The following is a 24,109-nucleotide window of genomic DNA, read 5'->3' as shown; positions in this document are numbered from 1 at the left end:
ATGAATCTTGATACCCAATAATTACCAGCAATGTTACAAGAAAATAGGGCCCCTAGGGCTGAGACTTGTACTTTTAGAGTACTTGTGGATAGATTTAGCTCTAGCCCCCTCTGCAGGAATTCTAGAATCTGGTTAATTGGTAAACCCTCTTCGATATTAAAATTTGAAGAGGCCAGAAACTTCCTCCAAGTTCTAGAGTAGATCTTAGTTGTTATGAGTTTTCTACTCTTCATAAGGGTATCAATGAGATTTGGAGAAAATCCTCTGTTTTTTAACAGTGACCTCTCAAAGACCATGCCGTCAAATGGAGACCCTTCACTTGTGGATGGTTGATCGGACCTTGATGAAGTAGGTCCGGGATGTCCGGCAGTACCCAGGGGTCTTCCACCGACATGGTCCTGAGCCAGGAGAACCAAGCCCTTCGGGGCCAGAACGGAGCGATCAGTATGATTCTCGCTTGATCCTCCCTTATCTTTCTGACCACCAGAGGCAACAGGTTTAGCGGGGGAAACGCGTAAGCCAACCGGAAATCCCATCTGATCAGGAAGGCATCCACTGCCAGCGGATATTCCCTGGGATTTAAGGAACAGAATTTTTTCACTTTTCTGTTGTCCTTGTTGGCAAATAAGTCCACCTCTGGATGACCCCACCTGCGAACAATCTGGTTGAAGATTTTTGTGTTCAGAGACCATTCTCCTTGTCTTAAGGTGTTTCGACTTAGAAAGTCCGCCTTTATATTTTCCTTCCCTTTTATGTGTACTGCTGTTAAAGATAGAAAATGGTTTTCCGCTATCTGAAGCAGGCGGTCCGCTATTTCCATCAGGGACTCGGAGCGTGTTCCACCTTGGTGATTCACGTAGGCCACTGCCACCTGATTGTCGGGGAGGATTTTGACATGGTGACCCTGTAGATACACGAGGAGTTCCTTAATTGAGGATTCAATTGCCATCAACTCCTTCTGATTGGAAGAGGCAGATGTTTGGGGGTCCCATAGACCCTGGACTACAACGTCACCCATGTGTGCCCCCCACCCCGTGGGGCTGGCGTCTGTTGTGATTACCCGAGTCACCTGAGTCACCCAGGGAACTCCAGCTGACAGATTGTCTTCCTCTAGCCACCATCTAAGCGATGCAAGAACCCCTGAACTTAATGTCATCTGACCCTGCAAGGAACCCTGTAAGACTCTATCATAATGTAGTAGGTCAAACTGTAAAGGCCTGGAGTGGAATTGGGCCCAACGGACGGCGGGGATACAGGAAGTTAGGGAACCTAACAAAGACATAGCCTGTCTAAGGGTCATGGATGGTTTATTAATTGCTTTTAACACCTGTTGTTGGATATGAAGTAATTTATCAGGTGGAAGACAGCATTGTTGAGACTCGGAATTTAACAGCAGCCCTAGGAACCTCTGGGTCTTTAGGGGTTGCAAACGGGACTTATCGTAATTTACGATCCAGCCCAGATTTTCCAGTTTAAATATAGCTGTTTTAACCTGAGCCAGGCAATGGTCTACTGAGTTCCCCACTATTAGGAAATCATCCAGATACGGGACCCTCCCATAGACACCGCCACACGTAGAAACCTCTGAAAGTTTTCGTGGATAGGAACATGATAGTATGCATCCTTTAAGTCCACAACTACCATGAAGCAGTGCTTAAACAACATCTTTATTGCAGAACTGATTGACTCCATTTTAAACGTAGTATTAACCAGGTATTCATTAATGAGCGATGCAGGACGCCGGGAATGCCCAGCAGTGCTCCGGACGGCGCTCCACTTCCGACGCCGCAACTGTACCACCGCACCACATCGCCGCCGCCTGACCCAGGGGGGGGAAATGAAACCTACCAACGCCGGCTCCCGGAGACAAGGAATCCTCCGGACCCTGCTCCCTGCTGCCAACGCCACTGACGTGCAGTCCAGCCTGGACCACCGTGGCGTCTCCAGGACTTTCCGCACCGGTCGAGGTAGGAGACCCCCCCGCTACCAGATTCGACCGGCCGGCCTGGGCTCCTTACGAGATGAAATCTGTAGGATCCTGTCCCTCCAGGAACAGGAAACCAACTGATGCATGGGGAGAGGTACCACCCTTTTGTATCTGTAGGTTTCCTGTTCCTGAAGGGCGGATCCCCTCTCTCGTAGTGCTGTCATGGGAGTCCGAATAAAGAACATTTAACAAAAGAGAAACTATTGAAAGTGTAGGGATCTGGCTACGGTCCTACATCTCAGTGGCTGGCGCAGAGCGGCAGAGTCATGGCACCTGAACTACGTCAGCATCCACTGACCTGGCTAGCCTAGCCAGACTTCCTTAGTACCCTCCCTGTACCTAATGCTTAACTTATGGCATGCGGCAGCCTTCTCCAATCCCAACAGAAGCTTCTCAGCGCTACCTATTCAGCTATATTATCACTCCCTCGGATTAGATCAGATGAGAGTTTGTTCAGCTGCCTTTGAGGAAGGAGTTGGAGCCATGATGTCGGCGCGAGAACAGGATTCTCCACCGCGGAGCGTGGCAGGACTTCACTCTGGATCTATAGAGGTGAAGTGGTTCAGTCTTCACAGGGTCGCGGTGGGCGAGTATGATCTCTGTCTGTGTGTGTGTCTATGTGTGTCTGTCTGTGTATCTTTCTTGCAGCTCCTGTCCTACACAGTACCATACTGTATATACAAGTCCACACTATATCCTGCATTACAGTGTGTTTGTGTATACTGTATGTATATAGTGTGGACCTGTTTACAGTATAGTGCTGTGTATACACTTTATACAGCCCCTCAGCCTCTATTCTATATATAGCCAGCACAGCAACAGCCTCTGTTATATACAGCCCAGCAACAGCCCCTCATATATATACAGCCCAACAGCAGCTTCTAATATATACAGCCCAGCAGCAGCCCCTCATATATATACAGCTCAGCAGAAGCCTCTCATACATATACAGCCCAGCAGAAGCCTCTCATACATATACAGCCCAGCAGAAACCTCTCATACATATAGAGCCCAGCAGAAGCCTCTGACATATAGAGCCCAGCAGAAGCCCCTCATATATATACAGCCCAGCAGAAGCCCCTTATACATATACAGCCCAGCAGAAGCCCCTCATATATACACAGCCCAGCAGAAGCCTCTCATACATATACAGCCCAGCAGAAGCCCCTCATATATATACAGCCCAGCAGAAGCCTCTAATACATATACAGCCCAGCAGAAGCCTCTCATACATATAGAGCCCAGCAGAAACCTCTGACATATAGAGCCCAGCAGAAGCCCCTCATATATATACAGCCCAGCAGAAGCCTCTCATACATATGCAGCCCAGCAGAAGCCTCTCATACATATACAGCCCAGCAGAAGCCTCTGACATATAGAGCCCAGCAGAAGCCCCTCATATATATACAGCCCAGCAGAAGCCCCTTATACATACACAGCCCAGCAGAAGCCTCTCATACATACACAGCCCAGCAGAAGCCCCTCATATATATACAGCCCAGCAGAAGCCTCTAATACATATACAGCCCAGCAGAAGCCTCTCATACATATAGAGCCCAGCAGAAGCCCCTCATATATATACATCCCAGTAGAAGCCTCTCATACATATACAGCCCAGCAGAAGCCCCTCTATACAGCTCAGCAGAAGCCTCTCATACATATACAGCCCAGCAGAAGCCTCTCATACATATACAGCCAGCACAGCAGAAGCCTCCGATATGTACAAGTAAACAGCCTCTGATATATACAGCCCGGCAGCAGCCCCATATATATATATATATATATATATATACACACAGCCCAGCAGAGGCCTCTCATACATATACAGCCCAGCAGAAGCCTCTGACATATAGAGCCCAGCAACAGTCTTTGATATAGACAGCCCAAATTTCTACAATATACATGCATACATATGTACATATTTTAATCTATAACGCCCTTTCAGGACTTCAAGGGTTGACAAGGTCAGATATACTGCGTGAATTGGACTTTAGTGACATCATTAGTGATTTTGCAGCACACAAATCAAGGAAAGTGCCCGGATTGTAAAAAAATGAATGATTTTACTTGAATTACTCTGCGTAAATGATTTTTGTAAATAAACTTGCGTTCGTTTCATTTTGTGTTTTTGCATTACATATTGCTTTGCAGCACCTTGAAAAATGGGCCTCCCTCCAAAATGGGCCACCCACCTCTTAAATCCGGCCCTGATGGTCGGTGCAAATGACAGTCAGTCTAATAAAAGCCATCACTCGTTACTTCTACATCGAATTTTATTGAAAAAACCTCCCAATGATAACAGTATAATCTCCAAAATGAATAAAAACCCAAAATGCACTATTCCAAATTATTAGGCACAGTAGAATTCCTATACATTTGATATGTTTTAGAACTGAAAATGCTCATTTGTGGAATTTGCAGCATTAGGAGGTCACATTCACTGAGCAAAAAAACTATTTAACTCCAAACCTCCTAACAGGCCAAGTTACATGGTAACATAGGAACCCTTCTTTGATATCCCCTTCACAATTCTTGCATCCATTGAGCTTGTGAGTTTTTGGAGAGTTTCTGCTTGTATTTCTTTGCATGAAGTCAGAATAGCTTCCCAGAGCTGCTGTTTTGATGTGAACGGCCTCCCACCCTCATAGATCTTGTGCTGGATGATACTCCAAAGGTTCTCTATAGGGTTGAGGTCAGGGGAAGATGATGGCCACACCATGAGTTTATCTCCTTTTATGCCCATAGCAGCCAATGACTCAGAGGTATTCTTTGCAGCATGAGACGGTGCATTGTCATACATGAAGATGGTTTTGCTCCTGAAGGCACGTTTCTGCTTTTTATACCATGAAAGAAAGTTTTCAGTCAGAATCTCTATATACTTTGCAGAGGTAATTTTCACACCTCCAGGAACCTTAAAGGGCCCTACCAACTGTTTCCCCATGATTCCGGCCCAAAACATGATTTCTCCACCTCCTTGCTGATGTCGCAGCCTTGTTGGGACATGGTGGCTATCCACCAACCATCCACTACTCCATCCATCTGGACCATCAAGGGTTGCTCGACACTCATCAGTAAACAAAACTGTTTGAAAATTAGTCTTCATGTATGTCTGGGCCCACTGCAACAGTTTCTGCTTGTGAACACTGTTTAGGCGTGGCCGAATAGTAGGTTTATGCACCACAGCAAGCCTTTGAAGGATCCTACACCTTGAGGTTCGAGGGACTCCAGAGGCACCAGCAGCTTCAAATAACGGTTTGCTGCTTTGTAATGGTATTTTGGCAGCTGCTCTCTTAATCCAATGAATTTGTCTGGCAGAAACCTTTCTCATTATGCCTTTATCTGCATGAACTCTGTCTGTACTCTGTTTCAGTCACAAATCTATTCACAGTATGATGATCACTCTTAAGTTTTCATGAAATATCTAATGTTTCCATACCTTGTCCAAGCTATTGCACTATTTAACACTTTTCAGCGGCAGAGAGATCCTTTTTATTTCCCATATTGCTTGAAACCTGTGGCCTGCTTAATAATGTGGAACATAATTTTTAAGTAGTTTTCATTTAATTAGAATCACCTGGAAAACTAATTATCAAATGTGTTTAAGATTGATTTCAGTGATCCATTGAGCCCTGAGACACAATACCATCCACAAGTTTATTTGAAAAACAAAACAATTAAATCTTTTTGACACTTAAATCCAATTTGCATAATAATTTGGAACACAGTGTACAGTGATTATATAGGCTCCTGTGCACTATGGAGCAGATCAGGTCACTATATGCAGTGATTCTATAGGCTCCTGATCACCATGGATCAGCTCAGGTCACTATATACAGTGATTCTATAGGCTCCTGTGTACCATGGAGCAGATCAGATTACTATATAAAGTGATTCTATAGGCTACTGTACTCCATGGAGCAGATCAGGGCACTATATACAGTGATTCTATAGGCACCTCTACACCCTGGAGCAGGTCAGAGCACTATATACAGTGATTCTGTAGGCTCCTGTACACCATGGAGTGGTTCAGGTCACTGTATACAGTGATTATATAGACTTCTGTACACCATGGGCAGATCAGCTAAATATGTACATTGATTCTATAGGCACCTATACACCATGGAGCAGATCAGGTAACTATATACAGCAATTCTATAGGTGCCTGTACACTGTTGAATATAACAGGTCACTATATACAGTGATTCTATAGGCCCCTGTGCACCATGGAACAGATCAGGTAACTGTATACAGTTATTCTATAGGCTCCTGTGCATCATGGAGCAGATCAGGGCACTATATACAGTGATTCTATAGGCTCCTGTGCACCATGGAGCAGATCAAGGCACTATATGCAGTGATTCTATGGGTGCCTGTACACCACGGAGCAGATCAGGTCACTATATACAGTGATTCTATAGGCGCTTGTATAGTATGGAGCAGATCAGGTCACTATATACAGTTATTCTATAGGCACCTGCACACCATGGAGCAGCTCAGGTCGCTACATACACTCATTCTATAGGTGCATGTATAGTATGGAGCAGGCAGTTCAAGGCACTATATACAGTGATTCTATAGGCACCTGTGCACCATGGAGCACCTCAGGTCACTATATACACCGATTATATAGCTGACTGCATAGTATGGAGCAGATCAGGTCACTATAAACAGCGATTCCATAGGCACCTGTGCACCATGAAGCAGATCAGGGTGCTATATACAGTGATTCTATAGGTGCTTGTACACTAGAGAAGATCAAGTCACTATATACACTGATTATATAGGTGCCTTTACACTATGGAGCAGATCAGGGCACTATATACAGCGATTCTATGTGCACCTGTATATTATGGAGCAGATCAGTTCACTATATACAGTGATTCTATAGGAGCCTGTACACTGTGGAGCAGATCAGAGCACTATACACAGTGATTCTATAGGCACCTGAATAGTATGGAGCAGGTCAGATCACTATATACAGTGATTCTATTGGTGCTTGTACTCCATGGAGCAGATCAGATCACTATATAGTGATTATATAGGCACCTGTGCACCATGGAGCAGATCAGGTCACTATATACACTGATTCTATAGGTGCCTGTATATTATGGAGCAGATCAGATCACTGTATACAGTGATTCTATGGTTGCCTGTACTCCATGGAGCAAATCAGATCACTATATGCAGTGATTCTGTACGCACGTGTGCACCATGGAGCAGATCAGGCCACTATATACACTGATTCAATAGGCGTCTGTATAGTGTGGAGCAGCTCAGGGCACTAAATATAGTGATTCTATAAGGCTCCTGTACACCATGGAGCAGATAAGGTCACTATATACACTGATTCTGTAGGCACCTGTACACCATGGAACAGATCAGGTCACCATGTACAGTGATTCTATAGGCTCCTGTACACTATGGAGCAGATCAAGGCACTATATACAGTGATGCTATAGGCACCTGTGCACTATGGAGCAGATCAGGTCACTATGTACAGTGATTCTATAGGTGCCTGTACACCATGGAGCAGATCAGGGTACTATATACAGTGATTCTATAGGTTCCTGTACACCATTGAGCAGATCAGGTCACTATATACAGTGATTCTATAGGTGCCTGTACACATGGAGCAAATCAGGGCACTATATACAGCAATTCTATAGGCGACTGCAAAGTATGGAGCAGATCAGGACACTATATACAGTGATTCTATAAGCACCTGTATAGTATGGAGCAGATCAGGTCACTATATATGCTGATTCTATGGGTACCTGTATAGTATGGAGCAGCTCAAGTCACTAGACACAATTATTCTATAGGTGACCGTATAGAATGGAGTAGCTCAGGTCACTATATACAGTGATTCTATATGCGCCTGTGTCGAATGGAGCAGATCAGGTCACTATATTCACAGATTCTATAGGTGCCTGTATAGTATGGAACAGCTCAGGTCACCACACACAGTGATTCTATATGGGGCAGCACGGAGGCGCAGTGGTTAGCACTGCAGCCTTGCAGCGCTGGAGTCATGGGTTCTAATCCCACCCAGGACAACATCTGCAAAGAGTTTGTATGTTCTCTCCGTGTTTGCGTGGGTTTCCTCCGGGTACTCCGGTTTCCTCCCACATTCCAAAGACATACTGATAGGGAATTTAGATTGTGAGCCCCATTGGGGACAGCGATGATAATGTGTTCAAACTGTAAAGCGCTGCGGAATATGTTAGCGCTATATATAAAAAAAAAATAAAATAAAGATTATAGGTGCCTGTATAGTATGGAGCAGTTCAGGTCACTATATATAGTGACTCTATATGCGCCTGTATAGCATGGAGCAGATCATGTTACTATATACACTGATTCTATGGGTGCCTGCATAGTATGGAGCAGATCAGGTCACCATACACAGTGATTCTATAGGCGCCTGTATAGTATGGAGAAGATCAGGTCACTATATACAGTGATTCCATAGGCACCTGTGCACCATGGAGCAGGTCAGGGCGCTATGTACAGTGATTCTTTAGGCGCTTTTACACTATGGAGCAGATCAGGTCACTATATACACGGATTCTATAGGTGGCTGTATAGTGTGGAGCAGATCAGGTCACTGTATACATGGATTCTATAGCCACCTGCACACCGTGTAGATAAGGTCACTATATACGTGGATTCTCTAGGCGCCTGCACATCATGGAGCAGATAGGATCACTTTATACAGTGATTCTATAGGCTCCTGTTTAGTATGGAGCAGATCAGGTCACTATATACACTTATTCTATAGGTTCATGTATAATATGGAGCAGCTCAGGTCACTATATACACTGATTCTATAGGTGTCTGTATAGTATGGAGCAGAGCAGGTCACTATATACATGGATTCTATAGGCACCTGCACACCATGGAGCAGATTGGGTCACTATATTCAGTGATTCTATAGGCGCCTGTGTAGTGTGGAGCAGCTTTGGTAGCTATATAGTGATTCTATAGGCGCCTGTACACCATGGAGCAGATATGGTCATGATATATAGTGATTATATAGGTGCCTGTACACCATGGAGCAGATCAGATCACTATATAGTGATTAGATAGGTGCCTGTACACTATGGAACAGATTAGGTCACTATATGCATGGATTATATAGGTTCCTGTATAGTGTGAAGTGGATCAGGTCACTATATAGTGATTCCATAGGCGCCTGTATAGTGTGGAGTGGATCAGGTCACTATATAGTGATTCTATAGGCATATGTACACCATGGAGCAGATCAGGTCACTATATACATGGATTCTAAAGGCGCCTGCACCATGGAGCAGATCGGGTCACTATATTCAGTGATTTTATAGGCGCCCGTGTAGTGTGGAGCAGCTTTGGTCACTATATAGTGATTCTATAGGCACCTGTACACCATGGAGCAGATAGGGTCACTATATACTATATAGGGCAGCACGGTGGCGCAGTGGTTAGCACAGCAGCCTTGCAGCGCTGGGGTCCTGGGTTCTAATCCCACCCAGGACAACATCTGCAAAGAGTTTGTATGTTCTCTCCGTGTTTGCGTGGGTTTCCTCCGGGCACTCCGGTTTCCTCCCACATTCCAAAGACATACTGATAGGGATTCTAGATTGTGAGCCCCATCGGGGACAGTGGTGATAATGTGTGCAAAACTGTAAAGCGCTGCGGAATATGTTAGCGCTATATAAAAATAAAGATTATTATTATATACAGTATAGTGATTCTATAGGCGCCTGTACACCATGGAACAGATCAGGTCGCTATATACAGTGATTCTATAGGTGCCTGTGTAGTGTGGAGCAGCTCTGGTCGCTATATAGTAATTCTACAGGCACCTGTGTAGTGTGGAGCAGCTCTGGCCTCTATATGGTGATTCTAATAGGCGCCTGTGTAGTGTGGAACAGCTCTGGTCGCTATATAATGATTCTATAGGCGCCTGTGTAGTGTGGAGCAGCTCTGGTCTCTATATGGTGATTCTATAGGCGCCTGTGTAGTGTGGAGCAGCTATATAGTGATTCTATAGGCACCTGTGTAGTGTGGAGCAGCTATATAGTGATTCTATAGGCGCATGTGTAGTGTGGAGCAGCTATATAGAGATTCTATAGGCGCATGTGTAGTGTGGAGCAGCTATATAGTGATTCTATAGGCGCCTGTGTAGTGTGGAGCAGCTATATAGTGATTCTATAGGCGCATGTGTAGTGTGGAGCAGCTATATAGAGATTCTATAGGCGCATGTGTAGTGTGGAGCAGCTGTATAGTGATTCTATAGGCGCCTGTGTAGTGTGGAGCAGCTATATAGTGATTCTATAGGCGCCTGTGGAGTGTGGAGCAGCTATATAGTGATTCTATAGGCGCCTGTGTAGTGTGGAGCAGCTATATAGTGATTATATAGGCGCCTGTGTAGTGTGGAGCAGCTATATAGTGATTCTATAGGCGCCTGTGTAGTGTGTAGCAGCTCTGGTCGTTATATAGAGATTCTATAGGCGCCTGTGTAGTGTGGAGCAGCTCTGGTCGCTATATAGAGATTCTATAGGCACATGTGTAGTGTGGAGCAGCTATATAGTGATTCTATAGGCGCCTGTGTAGTGTGGAGCAGCTATATAGTGATTCTATAGGCGCCTGTGTAGTGTGGAGCAGCTATATAGTGATTCTATAGGCGCCTGTGTAGTGTGTAGCAGCTCTGGTCGCTATATAGAGATTCTATAGGCGCCTGTGTAGTGTGGAGCAGCTCTGGTCGCTATATAGAGATTCTATAGGCGCATGTGTAGTGTGGAGCAGCTATATAGTGATTCTATAGGCGCCTGTGTAGTGTGGAGCAGCTATATAGTGATTCTATAGGCGCCTGTGTAGTGTGGAGCAGCTATATAGCGATTCTATAGGCGCCTGTACACCATGGAGCAGCTATATAGTGATTCTATAGGCGCCTGTGTAGTGTGGAGCAGCTATATAGTGATTCTATAGGCGCCTGTGTAGTGTGGAGCAGCTATATAGTGATTCTATAGGCGCCTGTGTAGTGTGGAGCAGCTATATAGTGATTCTATAGGCCCTGTGTAGTGTGGAGCAGCTATATAGTGATTCTATAGGCGCCTGTGTAGTGTGGAGCAGCTATATAGTGATTCTATAGGCGCCTGTGTAGTGTGGAGCAGCTATATAGCGATTCTATAGGCGCCTGTACACCATGGAGCAGCTATATAGTGATTCTATAGGCGCCTGTGTAGTGTGGAGCAGCTATATAGTGATTCTATAGGCGCCTGTGTAGTGTGGAGCAGCTATATAGTGATTCTATAGGCGCCTGTGTAGTGTGGAGCAGCTATATAGTGATTCTATAGGCGCCTGTACACCGTGGAGCAGCTATATAGTGATTCTATAGGCCCTGTGTAGTGTGGAGCAGCTATATAGTGATTCTATAGGCCCTGTGTAGTGTGGAGCAGCTATATAGTGATTCTATAGGCGCCTGTGTAGTGTGGAGCAGCTATATAGTGATTCTATAGGCGCCTGTGTAGTGTGGAGCAGCTATATAGTGATTCTATAGGCCCTGTGTAGTGTGGAGCAGCTATATAGTGATTCTATAGGCGCCTGTGTAGTGTGGAGCAGCTATATAGTGATTCTATAGGCGCCTGTGTAGTGTGGAGCAGCTATATAGTGATTCTATAGGCCCTGTGTAGTGTGGAGCAGCTATATAGTGATTCTATAGGCGCCTGTGTAGTGTGGAGCAGCTATATAGTGATTCTATAGGCGCCTGTGTAGTGTGGAGCAGCTATATAGCGATTCTATAGGCGCCTGTACACCATGGAGCAGCTATATAGTGATTCTATAGGCGCCTGTGTAGTGTGGAGCAGCTATATAGTGATTCTATAGGCGCCTGTGTAGTGTGGAGCAGCTATATAGTGATTCTATAGGCGCCTGTGTAGTGTGGAGCAGCTATATAGTGATTCTATAGGCGCCTGTACACCGTGGAGCAGCTATATAGTGATTCTATAGGCCCTGTGTAGTGTGGAGCAGCTATATAGTGATTCTATAGGCCCTGTGTAGTGTGGAGCAGCTATATAGTGATTCTATAGGCGCCTGTACACCATGGAGCAGCTCTGGTCCCGCAGATTATTATTATTATTATTATTATTATTATTTCTGGGGCACAGGGGGCAGCAGAGTTCAGAGCTGCTAACACTTGTGCAGCAGGGGATTTCCAGGCAGCAGAGGAAGTAGCTGCCGGGACTTTCCAGCGGAGCAGTGGGCCGGCGCAGCAGAGCTCTCTGGGTAAGGGGCTTTTTCTGATTCACTTTTCCAACAATGTCGGTTTGTTCACGTTTGGTGTGAGCAGAGACCTGGGCGGCTGTTACTGACCCGGCGGCGTCCTCCTCTTTACCTTGGTTGCCGCCGATGAATAGTAAGTAGCCACCACCAGGCTCTGCCCGCCCAAGGAGCATGCCCCCTCCCCCTGTGCCCGGCTCCCCTTTATCCTGCAGAGCCCTGCTCGGTTATGTAGCACCTTGTGTGCGTCTGGGAGGACCATGGATTTAAAGGGCCAGTGTCTGCATCTGTGGTGACGGAGGGGGTGGTTTGGGGTATTCTGCAGGGCCTGCCGTGTAGGAGGACTGAGCTGGGGGCCTGACTTCTTCTGTGGGATTATGGGGGTGAGACATTTTAAAACTATTAAAGGGGTGATGTCTGGCGCTGCAGTTTTGTTGTGGCAGGATAAGGGTTTATAGAGCTGATGCTGGGGTGAGGGCTGTAGGTATGATCTGTGCAATGGCCTCTGCTGGTATACACGGATCTGTACTGTCTATGTAATCGTGTGTGTATATATACTGTTCATGTGTGTGTATGAAGAATAAATACACAGCCTTGCACGTGTGCCTTCATACATGTGCCCACGAATAATGTCATCCATAGAATGTCATACATATACATGCCAACGTGTAGCTAAATGTGCCTAATATATCATTCATACGTAAATGTGCATTCATACCTGCACCTACACATTCATACTTACGCAGCTGTATGTATATATATATATATATATATATATATATATATATATATATATATGCACTCCTGTATATATGCATTCTTACATACACACCTGTATTTACATATTTATACAGCCGCACCTCTGTATACACATACACAGCTGTATCATTGATACATACGCACCTGTATATACACATTCATACCTGCATATGCACATACATACGTGCATTTATATATGCATTTGTATATAAGTATTCATGCATACATGCCTAGATTTATGCAATCCTACAAACCTGTATACTCATATTTATACATATCCGGCTGTATATACACATTTATACATGCACAGCTACTGATATATACACGTTCAAACATACACATCTAATGATATATATTCATACATACACATCTAATGATACATGCATTCATACATACACATCTAATGATATATATATATATATATATATATATATATATATATATGCCTTCAAGCATATACATCTAATGATACATGCGTTCATACATACACATTTAATGACACACATACACATCCAATGTATTAATACATACACATGTAGTGATACACATATTCAAACAAACTCATCTAATAATATACGCCTTGTAAGTTGGCTGCCAGACGAGTCCTTGAGGGGAAATATGTATCATCGTGGTTGGTAGCTTCGGTGTTGTGAGCTCGGAAAGCATGCTCCAGCACATATGGTGCTGAAAGAGTTATTAGGCCATTACAGGGCCGGGTTTTACGAACAGTCATAAGAGATGGGTGGGAATGACTGCTCACATATCCCAACCCCAGGAATGTAGTTGGGCAGATAACATGGAGAGCGAGAGTTTCATTCAGCGTCTGGGTCTGGAGATCTGTGGATCTCCTCTGTGTTGGTTTGTGCTAAGGCCTAAAGAACCGGACACTATCCTGAGCGGGCGGACCCGCGATATTGTATGGACTTTTCACTCTGTGCCGGAAAACACAATCTTTTGCTTGCGTATTCTTAAGCAGGTTTATGGAGTTTTAATAAACCTGCCTGGACATTTTAACAAAATAGCTTCTTGTGACTACCTCAACCGTAGCTGAGTGAGTACGAAACCCTACAATCGGTGGAGAATGCGGGCACGAATCCCAAGGGGCAGTATGACTGCCGCAGTGATACCGCCTTTCCTGGGTGAAAGCGACTGCAGGAGTGAAAGGCGACAATATGGAGGAGTTGATAAAGCAGCTTGTGCAGGCTAATCTCCAGCAGCAACAGATATGGCAGCATCAACAGCAGCAGTGGCAACAGCAGCACAGGCAGAAGATGAACTCCTATCTGAGGCGATCCGTGGCAGGGCAACCGCCCCAACCCTAAATTCAGGTGATGACTCAAACGTGAGGAAGATGGCAAGATCTTTGCAAAAGATTACCCTGGGTGATGACGTTGAGGTGTTCCTGACCGTTTTCGAGAAGGTGACGGAACGGGAGAAATTTCATCCGGAACACTGGGTGAAGGTTCTGCAGCCATATTTAACAGGGGAGCCACAAAAGGCTATTATGACCTGGCCTTGCAGGACGCAAAAAAGTATTCCAAGTTAAGAACTGAGCTTTTGGTGCATTTAGGAGTGACTATGACTGTCTGGGTGCAACGGGTGCACCACTGGGCCTATTGCAGTGACAGACCTCCCCAGTACCAAATGTTTGACCTCCTACACCTGGTCCAAAAATGGTTGCAACTTGAATCTTCCTCCCAGCACCGATGGTGGAGAAGGTCATTATGTACAGGTTCATACACTCCCTACCGAGGTCGGTGCAATCCTGGGTTGCGAAGGGAGATGCTTCGCAATGCCGATGACCGGGTGAATCTGGCGGAGAGGTGCCAGGCGGTTGAGAGTTCCTTGGGGAAGCAAGGGGTTGTAGCATCCCCATACTGGGGTTCCCAAAGGGGAGCTGACACCCAAAAGAGGGGAGCTAGAGTCACATCTGGGGGGCGTCCAAGAGACCAGGAGGCATCTGAGTTATTGTCAAAGGCCCCATCCAATAGTGTAATTTGTTGAAGGTGTCATACCCCAGTTCACATAGCTGCCCGTTACCCCATAACCACCGAGCCAATGGACTGTAGCACAGGACGGCGCTGCTCGTATTTTGAATATCCTGCCTGCAGTGCTGTCTCTCAAATGGGGGAGGGGCCACAGGCATGTCCCATGTCAGTGAACGGAGTACAAATGACTGGCCTGTTGGACTCGGGGAGTTTGGTAACCCTAGTGATGGCCACAATTTCTCATCGGCTGATTCCTGGGAAGATGGTGGGCATCCGCTGTATCCATGGTGACGCTAAAGATTACCTTGTGGCCCGAGTGGTCATAAACACAACCTGTGGCACTGAGTCCCATGCGGTGGGCATAGTCAAGGACCTATTGCATCCTATTATAATAGGGAGGGACTTTCCATTATTTTGGGACTTGTGTGGGAAAGGGAGGACATATGGTTGCCCGGACAACAACCAGGTTGCTCCTAAAGAAACCAAGTCAAAGGCCGCAGCTGATGGGTTTCCCTTTTGTATGCTTGTTGGCGATGAGGATGGGGGGGCATCCCCAGAGACCGATATCCTTGAGCTGGAGGTGTTTGGACTTTGGAACCACCCAACTTAGGGATTTAACTCTAAAGGTACCGTCACACTCAGCGACGCTGCAGCAATATAGACAATGAGCCGACCTAAACTAGATCGCTGGAGCGTCGCTGTTTAGGTCGCTGTAGAGACGTCAAACACAGCAATTCCAGAACGATGCAGGAGCGATCCAGTGACGTAACGGCGACTCACTTCTCGTTCTCGCTGGTTGTTAGCTCCATGTCAAACAGCCGGAGTGTATCGATCCGACACACATCTAGGGGCCCTATGCTCGTTGCTGGCGTCGTTGCTTTTGATGTCAAACATGACGATACACACCGACCTGGCGACTAAATAAAGTTCTGGACTTCTAGCTCCGACCAGCGATGGCACAGCGGGATCCAGATCGCTGCTGCGTGTCAAACACAATGAGATCGCTATCCAGGATGCTGCAACGTCACGGATTGTTGTCGTTCTCTTTGCAAAGTTGCTGAGTGTGACGGTACCTTTAGGCTCTTTTGATAATGTGATGGTACTTAATGGTGTTGCTCAAGAGCCGGGGGGGCCTGACACCCGATACCCATACTTTTCTGTAAATGGGTAGTTACTGTACCGGGTCACCAAGCTAGCAGGGGAGGTACTTGATCAGTTACTGGTGCCAGGGCCGTACAGACGCAAGGTGTTGGACATGGCCCATACACATATGTTAGGTGGTCATCTGGGCGTAGAAAAAAAAACAGGAACGGGTCCTCCAGACAGTCTAGTGGCCTGGTTGTCACTGAGAAATCTTAAATTACTGTAGGTCATGTCCCACCTGCCAGCTGACCTCCCCGGTGGCTCACTTCCGTAGCCCCTTAGTGTTGTTGCCTATTATTGAGGTGCCATTTGATCGCATAGCCATGGATCTAGTGGGACCCGTTGTCAAGTCAGCGAGAGGGCATCAGTATATCTTGGTGATACTGGACTATGCTACATGGTACTCCGAGGTCATACCACTAGGAAACTCCTCCACCAAGTGTATAGTCCGGGAGTTGGTTCTCTCCTTAGGCAAACCCATAACGGACCAAGGGACCCCGTTCATGTCAATGGTGATGAGGGAATTGTGAAAAACCCTGCAAATCACCCATCTCCAGACCTCAGTTTATCAGCCACAGTCCGATTGCCTGGTGGAAAGATTTAATAAAACCTTGAAGGCCATGTTGAAGAAGGTTGTAAAGAAAAATAGCCGGTACTTAAACTGCTGCAGTACCTTTTATTCTTCATCAGAGAAGTCCTGCAGGCCTCTACTGGATTTTCCCCTTTTGAACTATTGTATGTCTGACACCACCGTGGGCTCCTTCGATGTATTAAAAGAGACATAGGAAGGAGAGTCTACACCCTACTTGAGTGTAATCGAACATGTGGCCCAGATGCAAGAGAGGATTACCAAGGTGATGCCCCTCGTGAGAGAACACCTCAAAGCACAAGAGGCACAGTCGAGGGTGTACAATAGGTCGGCAAGGGTGAGACACTTCGACCCTGGGGATCGAGTACTGGTGCTGGTACCTAACAGTGGAGAGCAAATTCCTGGGCAAGTGGCAGGGCCCCTACAAAATAGCTGAAAAGGTTGGAGATGTCAACTAAAAAGTCCACCAACCAAGGAGAAGGAAGCTCTACCAGGTGTACCATGTCAACCTGATTAAGCCATGGTGAACTAGGGAGCCCATGGAATCTCCGTGTTTGATGGCTAAGCCTGAAGGTGACATGGAAGAATTTAAGGTGGCAGACACGCTGTCACATGCCCAAAAGCAACAGCGCCGAGAGTTGCTACAGTGGAACAGAGACCTGTTCTCAGAACTGGCAGGTTGTACAAAGATCATAGAGCATGAGGTTCTGACGGAGCCTTATGTCCGGGTCAGCGTGAAGCTTTTTCTCATTCCTGAGGCCCACCGAGAGGTAATCTTGAAAGAGGTGAAGTGGATGCTGAGTTTGGGAGTCTTTGAAGAGTCCAAGACTGGCTGGTCCAGTCCCATAGTCTTAGTGCCGAAACCAGAAGGAGAATGGTGGTTTTGCAATGACTATAGTTAGCTGAATGAGGTCTCTTAAGTTCGATACATACCCAATGCCCCGTGTCGATGAATTGAGAGACCGGGGCCGGCTCGATACATTAGAGGAGAAGACTGCTTTCTCAACACCAGGTGGATACTTCCAGTACACAAGGATGTCGTTTGAGTTGCAAGGAGCTCCAGACACGTTCCAGAGAGCCATGTACCGGATCCTAGCTCCCCACAAGAGGTACGCAGTGGCCTACCTGGACGACATCGTAATCTTCAGCCCGGATTGAGGAAGCCATCTGAGCAAAGTCCAGGTGATACTTGATGCTCTATGGAAGGTGGGGTTTCTATAAGAAGTGTGCCTTGGGAATGGAGGAAGCTAAATACTTGGGATATGTTGTAGGCAGGGGTGAAATAAAGCCCCAAACAAAGTTGAGGGGATCCAGAGTTGGCCACAACCCCTCTCAAAGAAGCAGGTCAGAGTGTTCCTGGGCATTGTGGGCTATTAATGCTGGTTTATCCTGAACTTCGCCATGATAGCTTCTTCTCTGACAGATGCCTTTAAAGGGACAAAGTCGGCTATAGCTAAGAGGTCTCCAGAAGCTGAGACGGCCTTCCAGGATGTGAAGCTGGCCCTGTGTAAACAGCCATGGTAGAGAAGGAATGTTTGGCCATCAAGTGGGAGTTGGAAACTCTAAGATACTATCTGTTAGGCCTCTTTCACACGTCCGTGTCTCCGATACGTGTGGTTACAGTTTTCACACAAACCAGAGACACGTACACAGGTAGACTCATTCAAATGAATAGGTCTGTGCACATGTCTGTGTGTTTCCTCGGACTGTGTGTCCGTGTGCCACCCACATAGACATGTCCATTTTTTTATCGTCAGCACGGATGGCAAAACGTCGTGCACATGGAGAACGCACATTGATGTCCTCCGTGTGACATGCATCGGCACCAGAGAAGAAGCGCTACAGTAAGCACTGTTCCCCGGCGGCAGGTGCTGAAGACGGCTCTCATCATTCTCCCCTGCTCTGCCGGCGATCGGCGTGAGCAGAGTAGAATTATGAGTTATATTAAAGTCCGAGCGATAACAGCAGTTGGGGCTTTTGGGACTCTTACTCCCATCATCCGACACCTGCTGCCCCTAATAACAGTGACAGCAGGAGCGGATGATCGGGGTATTCCTCAGCCGCCACCTCCGATCTAACAAAATAAATGAATGAAAATCCTGAAGTGGGTTGCCCCCTATTTTCTTGAACCAACCAGGCAAAACTCACAGCTGGGGGCTGCAACCCTCAGCTGTAAGGGTACCGTCACATTAAGCGACGCTGCAGCGATCTAGACAACGATCCCGATCGCTGCAGCGTCGCTGTGTGGTCGCTGGAGAGCTGTCACACAGACAGCTCTCCTGCGACCAACGATGCCGGTCCCCTGGTAACCAGGGTAAACATCGGGTTACTAAGTGCAGGGCCACGCTTAGTAACCCGATGTTTACCCTGGTTACCAGCGTAAACGTAAAAAAAAAAAAAAAAACACTACATACTTATATTCCGGTGTCTGTCCTCCGGCGCTGTGCTTTCCTGCACTGTCAGCGCCGACCAGCCGTAAAGCAGAGCGGTGACGTCACCGCTGTGCTTTTTGGCTGGCCGGCGCTCACAGCCAGTGCAGGGAAGCAGAACGCTGGGGGACAGACACCGTAATGTAAGTATGTAGTGTTTGTTTTTTTTTAACGTTTACGCTGGTAACCAGGGTAAACATCGGGTTACTAAGCGCGGCCCTGCGCTTAGTAACCCGATGTTTACCCTGGTTACCAGTGAAGACATCGCTGAATCGGCTTCACACACGCCGATTCAGCGATGTCTGCGGGAGATCCAGCGACGAAATAAAGTGCTGGACTTTCTGCGCCGACCAACGATGGCACAGCAGGATCCAGATCGCTGCTGCGTATCAAACACAACGATATCGCTAGCCAGGATGCTGCAACATCACGGATTGCTAGCGATATCGTTCAGTGTGACGGTACCTTAAGCTTCAGCAAGATTAGTTATCAAGCTGGGGGCTTGTATTCTCAAGCTGGTATGGGGCCATTGATATCTATTAGATGCGCCTTTTCTGGCACTATGCCCGGCTCTTCCCACTTGCCCTATAGCGGTGACAAGTGGGGTTAATATTTGTGGGGTTGATGTCACCTTTGTATTGTCAGGTGACATCAAGCCCATGGCTTAGTAATGGAGAGGTGTCTATAAGACTTTAATATTCTCACCATTCTCCTCTGCTCGCGCTGATCTCTGGCAGAGCAGGGGAGAATGATGAACACTGTCTTCAGCACCCGGTGCCAGGGAACAGTGCTTACTGTAGTGCTTCTTCCCTGGGGGCTGTTCATGTGGTACTGATACGGCACACGGGCGGCACATGGTTGCCACATGTGTGCTGCAAGTATTACATTCACAACACACGGACACGGATATCTCTTGTACCGTTTTTTCCAGTACCAGAAATAAATGGACGTGTGAAACCGGCCTTAGGCAGGAAGTTCAGACTAGTGTCAGACCATGCCCCATGCAAGTGGATGAGGAAGAAGGGGAATAATGCCTGAGTGAGCAGGTGGTTCCTAGCACTTCAGGATTTTAACTTCCATGTGGAGCATAGGCCAGGGAAACTGCATGGCAATGCTGACGTTCTGTTGAGAGTCTACTGTTTGATGGCAGAAGGTGCCAAGCCCTCCGGCTTTGGGCACAGTGGGGGTATGTAAGATGGCTGCCGGATGGGTCCTTGAGGGGGGATATGTATCATCGCGGTTGGTAGCTTCAGTGATGTGATGCTCCAGCACAAAAGGCCATTTCAGGGCCGGGTTTTTACGAGCAGTCATAAGAGATGGGTAGGAATGACTGCTCACATATCCACAACCCAGGGGCGTAGTTTGGCAGATAAAATGGAGACCGAGTGTCTCATTCAGTGTCTGGTTCTGGGTATGTGTGGATCTCCTCTGTGTTGGTCTGTGCTAAGGCCTAAAGAACCGGACACTCTTCTGAGTGGGCGGACCCGCGATATTGTATGGACTTTTTGCTTTGTATTTTTACTTTGTGCTGGAAAAGACTATCTTTTGTATGCATATGCTTAAGCAGATTTATGGTGTTTTAATAAACCTGCCAGGACATTAACCCTGTGTGTCCCCAGCTTTTTACTATTGATGCTGTGTATGCGATCTAATGTTAATAATAATAAAAAAAAAAAAAAAAAAACTTATTCTCACCTTCCACCGTCGCGTCCTCTCCTCGGCACTGCAAGCGGAAGGTTCCGCTTCCAAAGATGCTATGGAAGAAGAACCTTCCATGACGTCATGGTCATGTGACCGCGACATCATGGTCATGTGACCGCGACATCATGGAAGGTCCTGCGCTCATACCAATCCTGGGACCGGACACAAGCGCCGGAACTACAACGGGCTTTTCGGATGGTGAGTATGTTTCATTTTTATTTTTTAACCTGTTACATACGTGACTGGGCAATATACTACGTTGCTGTGCAATATACTACGTTGCTGTGCAATATACTACGTGGCTGGGCAATATACTACGTGGCTCTGTGCTTTATACTATGTGACTAGGCAATATACTATGAGGACATGCATATTCTAGAATACCCGATGCGTTAGAATCAGGCCACCATCTAGTTCATACATACTCATCTAATGATATATACAGTACAGACCAAAAGTTTGGACACACCTCATTTAAATATTTTTCTGTATTTTCAGGACTATGAAAATTGTACATTTACACTGAAGGCATCAAAACTATGAATTAACACATGTGGAATTACATACCTAACAAAAAAGTGTGAAACAACTGAAAATATGTCTTATATTCTAGGTTCTTCAAAGTAGCCACCTTTTGCTTTGATGACTGCTTTGCACACTCTTGGCATTCTCTTGATGAGCTTCAAGAGGTACCGTAAATACTCGAGTATAAGCCGACCCGAGTATAAGCTGACCCCTAATTTTGCCACAAAAAAAACTGGGAAAACGTAATGACTCGAGTATAAGCCTAGGGTGGAAAATGCAGCAGCTACCTGTAAATGTCAAAAGTAAAAATAGATACCAATAAAAGTAAAATTAGTTGAGACATCAGTAGGTAAAGTGTTTTTGAATATCCATATTGAATCAGGAGCCCCATATAATGCTCCATAAAGTTTGATGGGCCCCATTAGATGCTCCATATTAAAATATGCCCCATATAATCCTGCATAAAGGGTAATAAGGGCCCCATAAGATGCTCCATAGAGATATTTGCCCAATATAGTGCTGCACAAACGTTATGGCCCCTGTAGGGATTGGCTCAGGTGAGCAATGGTAGGGCCGCAGTAATGAGGCAACACACAGGCTTCCAGTTCAAACTTCAGTGGTTTATTGACACTTTAAGCAGTCCGTGACAGAAAGTAAGGCTAGGGTCACATTACGTTAGGGCAGTCCGTTTAGCGCATAGCGCTACGGACTGCGCTAACGCAATGTCCCAAAAGGGATCGCGGTCTGTCACTCAAATGACGGCACATCGCTAGCGCACGCCCAATGTGGGCGTGCACTAGCGATGCGTTCGCCATTACAGGCAATGGCGGCGTTAACGCGGTGTAACGTAGTCTGTTAAACGCGGTCACATAACGCAATGTGACCCTAGCCTTAGAGAAAAAACAATAATAGTCCAGCTTGGAGAACCACTGGTCTCTGACTCACCTTTACACGGGACGGGCTTAACTAAGCGGCTGCCAGGTCAGCGGCTTCCGCCAGGTGCCATTCCCAGGGTTGCTAACAGCCATGTCACCGTCCTTTGTGACGTGTGGGAGAGAAAACAGTTCAGGCTCCTTCCAGCCTAGCTCCACACCCAGAATATTAGAATAACATGTGCCAAACAAAAGAAACTCCATTACATAGTCTATAGCCACACCCACAGGTGAGGTATCCATCACATGGGCTGATCACATGATCGTGACATCACTGCAGGTCCTCAACCTTAGGAAAATAACAGGCCAAAACTTATCCTGTATTGAGAGGTCACAGTTACCGCTCATTACAGTAATGAATATGCGGCTCCACCTGGGAGGTGGAGCCGCATATTCATTACTGTAATGAGCGGTACCATGTGACCGCTCAGTACAGGAAGAAGCTGCAGCGCTGGAAGAAGCAGGGACTGCAGGGACCGCGCCGGGAGCAGGTAAGTATAATTAGACAACCCCCGCTCCCCCTCCCCTGCCGACCCCCGGGTATGACTCGAGTATAAGCCGAGACGGGGACTTTCAGACCCCAAAAATGGGCTGAAAATCTTGGCTTATACTTGAGTATATACGGTAGTCACCGGGAATGGTTTTCACTTCACAGGTGTGCCCTGTCAGGTTTAATAAGTGGGATTTATTGCCTTATAAATGGGGTTGGGACCATCAGTTGTGTTGTGCAGAAGTCTGGTGGATACACAGCTGATAGTCCTACTGAATAGACTGTTAGAATTTGTATTATGGCAAGAAAAAGCAGCTAAGTAAAGAAAAACGAGTGGCCATCATTACTTTAAGAAATGAAGGTCAGTCAGTCCAAAAAATTGGGCAAACTTTGAAAGAACTACTTTGAAGACCCTAGAATATAAGACATATTTTCAGTTGTTTCACACTTTTTTGGTAAGTATATAATTCCACATGTGTTAATTCATAGTTTTGCTGCCTTCAGTGTGAATGTACAATTTTCATAGTCCTGAAAATACAGAAAAATCTTTAAATGAGAAGGTGTGTCCAAACTTTTGGTCTGTACTGTACATACAAATCTAATGATATATACGCATTCATACAATATACACATTAATACATGCACATCGAATGATATACGCGTTCATAAATACACATCTAATGATACACATATTCATATACACATTTAGTGATACACACTTTCATATATACACATTTAGTGATGCACACATTCATACACATCTAATGATACACACACACATACATACACATCTAATGATACGCACATTCATACATACACATCTAATGATACACACACTCATGCATACACATTTAGTGATACACATAATCATAAATACACAATACACATCTGATACACACATTCATACATACACATCTAATGATACACACATTCATACATGCACATCTAATTATACACACACTCATACATACACATCTAATGATACGCACATTCATACATACACATCTAATAATACACACATACATACACATCTAATCATACATACACATCTAATCATACACACACGCATACATACACATTTAGTGATATACATATTCATACATACACAATACACATCTGATACACACATTCATACATACACACACATCTGATACACACATTCATACATACACACACATCTGATACACACATTCATACATACACACACATCTGATGATACACACACTCATACATACACACACATCTAATGATACACACATTCATACACACACATCTAATGATACACACACTCATACATACACATCTA

General features: G+C 45.9%; 2 protein-coding genes across 4 annotated transcripts in view; both read left to right on the top strand.

Annotated features, from left to right (window-relative positions):
* The window catches only part of LBHD2 (LBH domain containing 2), a 764,964-nt gene that overhangs the window by 171,269 nt on the left and 569,586 nt on the right, over nucleotides 1-24,109 (top strand). The window lies entirely within an intron of this gene.
* TRAF3 (TNF receptor associated factor 3) overlaps nucleotides 12,178-24,109 on the top strand; it is an 88,095-nt gene continuing 76,163 nt past the window's right edge. The window contains exon 1 of one of the 3 annotated variants that reach the window (XM_069737708.1): nucleotides 12,178-12,253. Coding sequence is in view for 1 of the 3 variants with exons in the window: in XM_069737702.1 (XP_069593803.1) it covers nucleotides 12,377-12,383 (7 nt within the window). In the remaining 2 variants the exon portion in view is untranslated. The other 2 variants (XM_069737702.1, XM_069737734.1) reach the window with 2 other exon arrangements.

Source organism: Ranitomeya imitator, chromosome 1 (assembly GCF_032444005.1).
Source record: "Ranitomeya imitator isolate aRanImi1 chromosome 1, aRanImi1.pri, whole genome shotgun sequence".
NCBI classification, from domain to species: domain Eukaryota; kingdom Metazoa; phylum Chordata; class Amphibia; order Anura; family Dendrobatidae; genus Ranitomeya; species Ranitomeya imitator.
The sequence above is the reverse complement of the archived record's forward strand: the minus strand, read 5'-3'. Positions and strand labels throughout refer to the sequence as shown.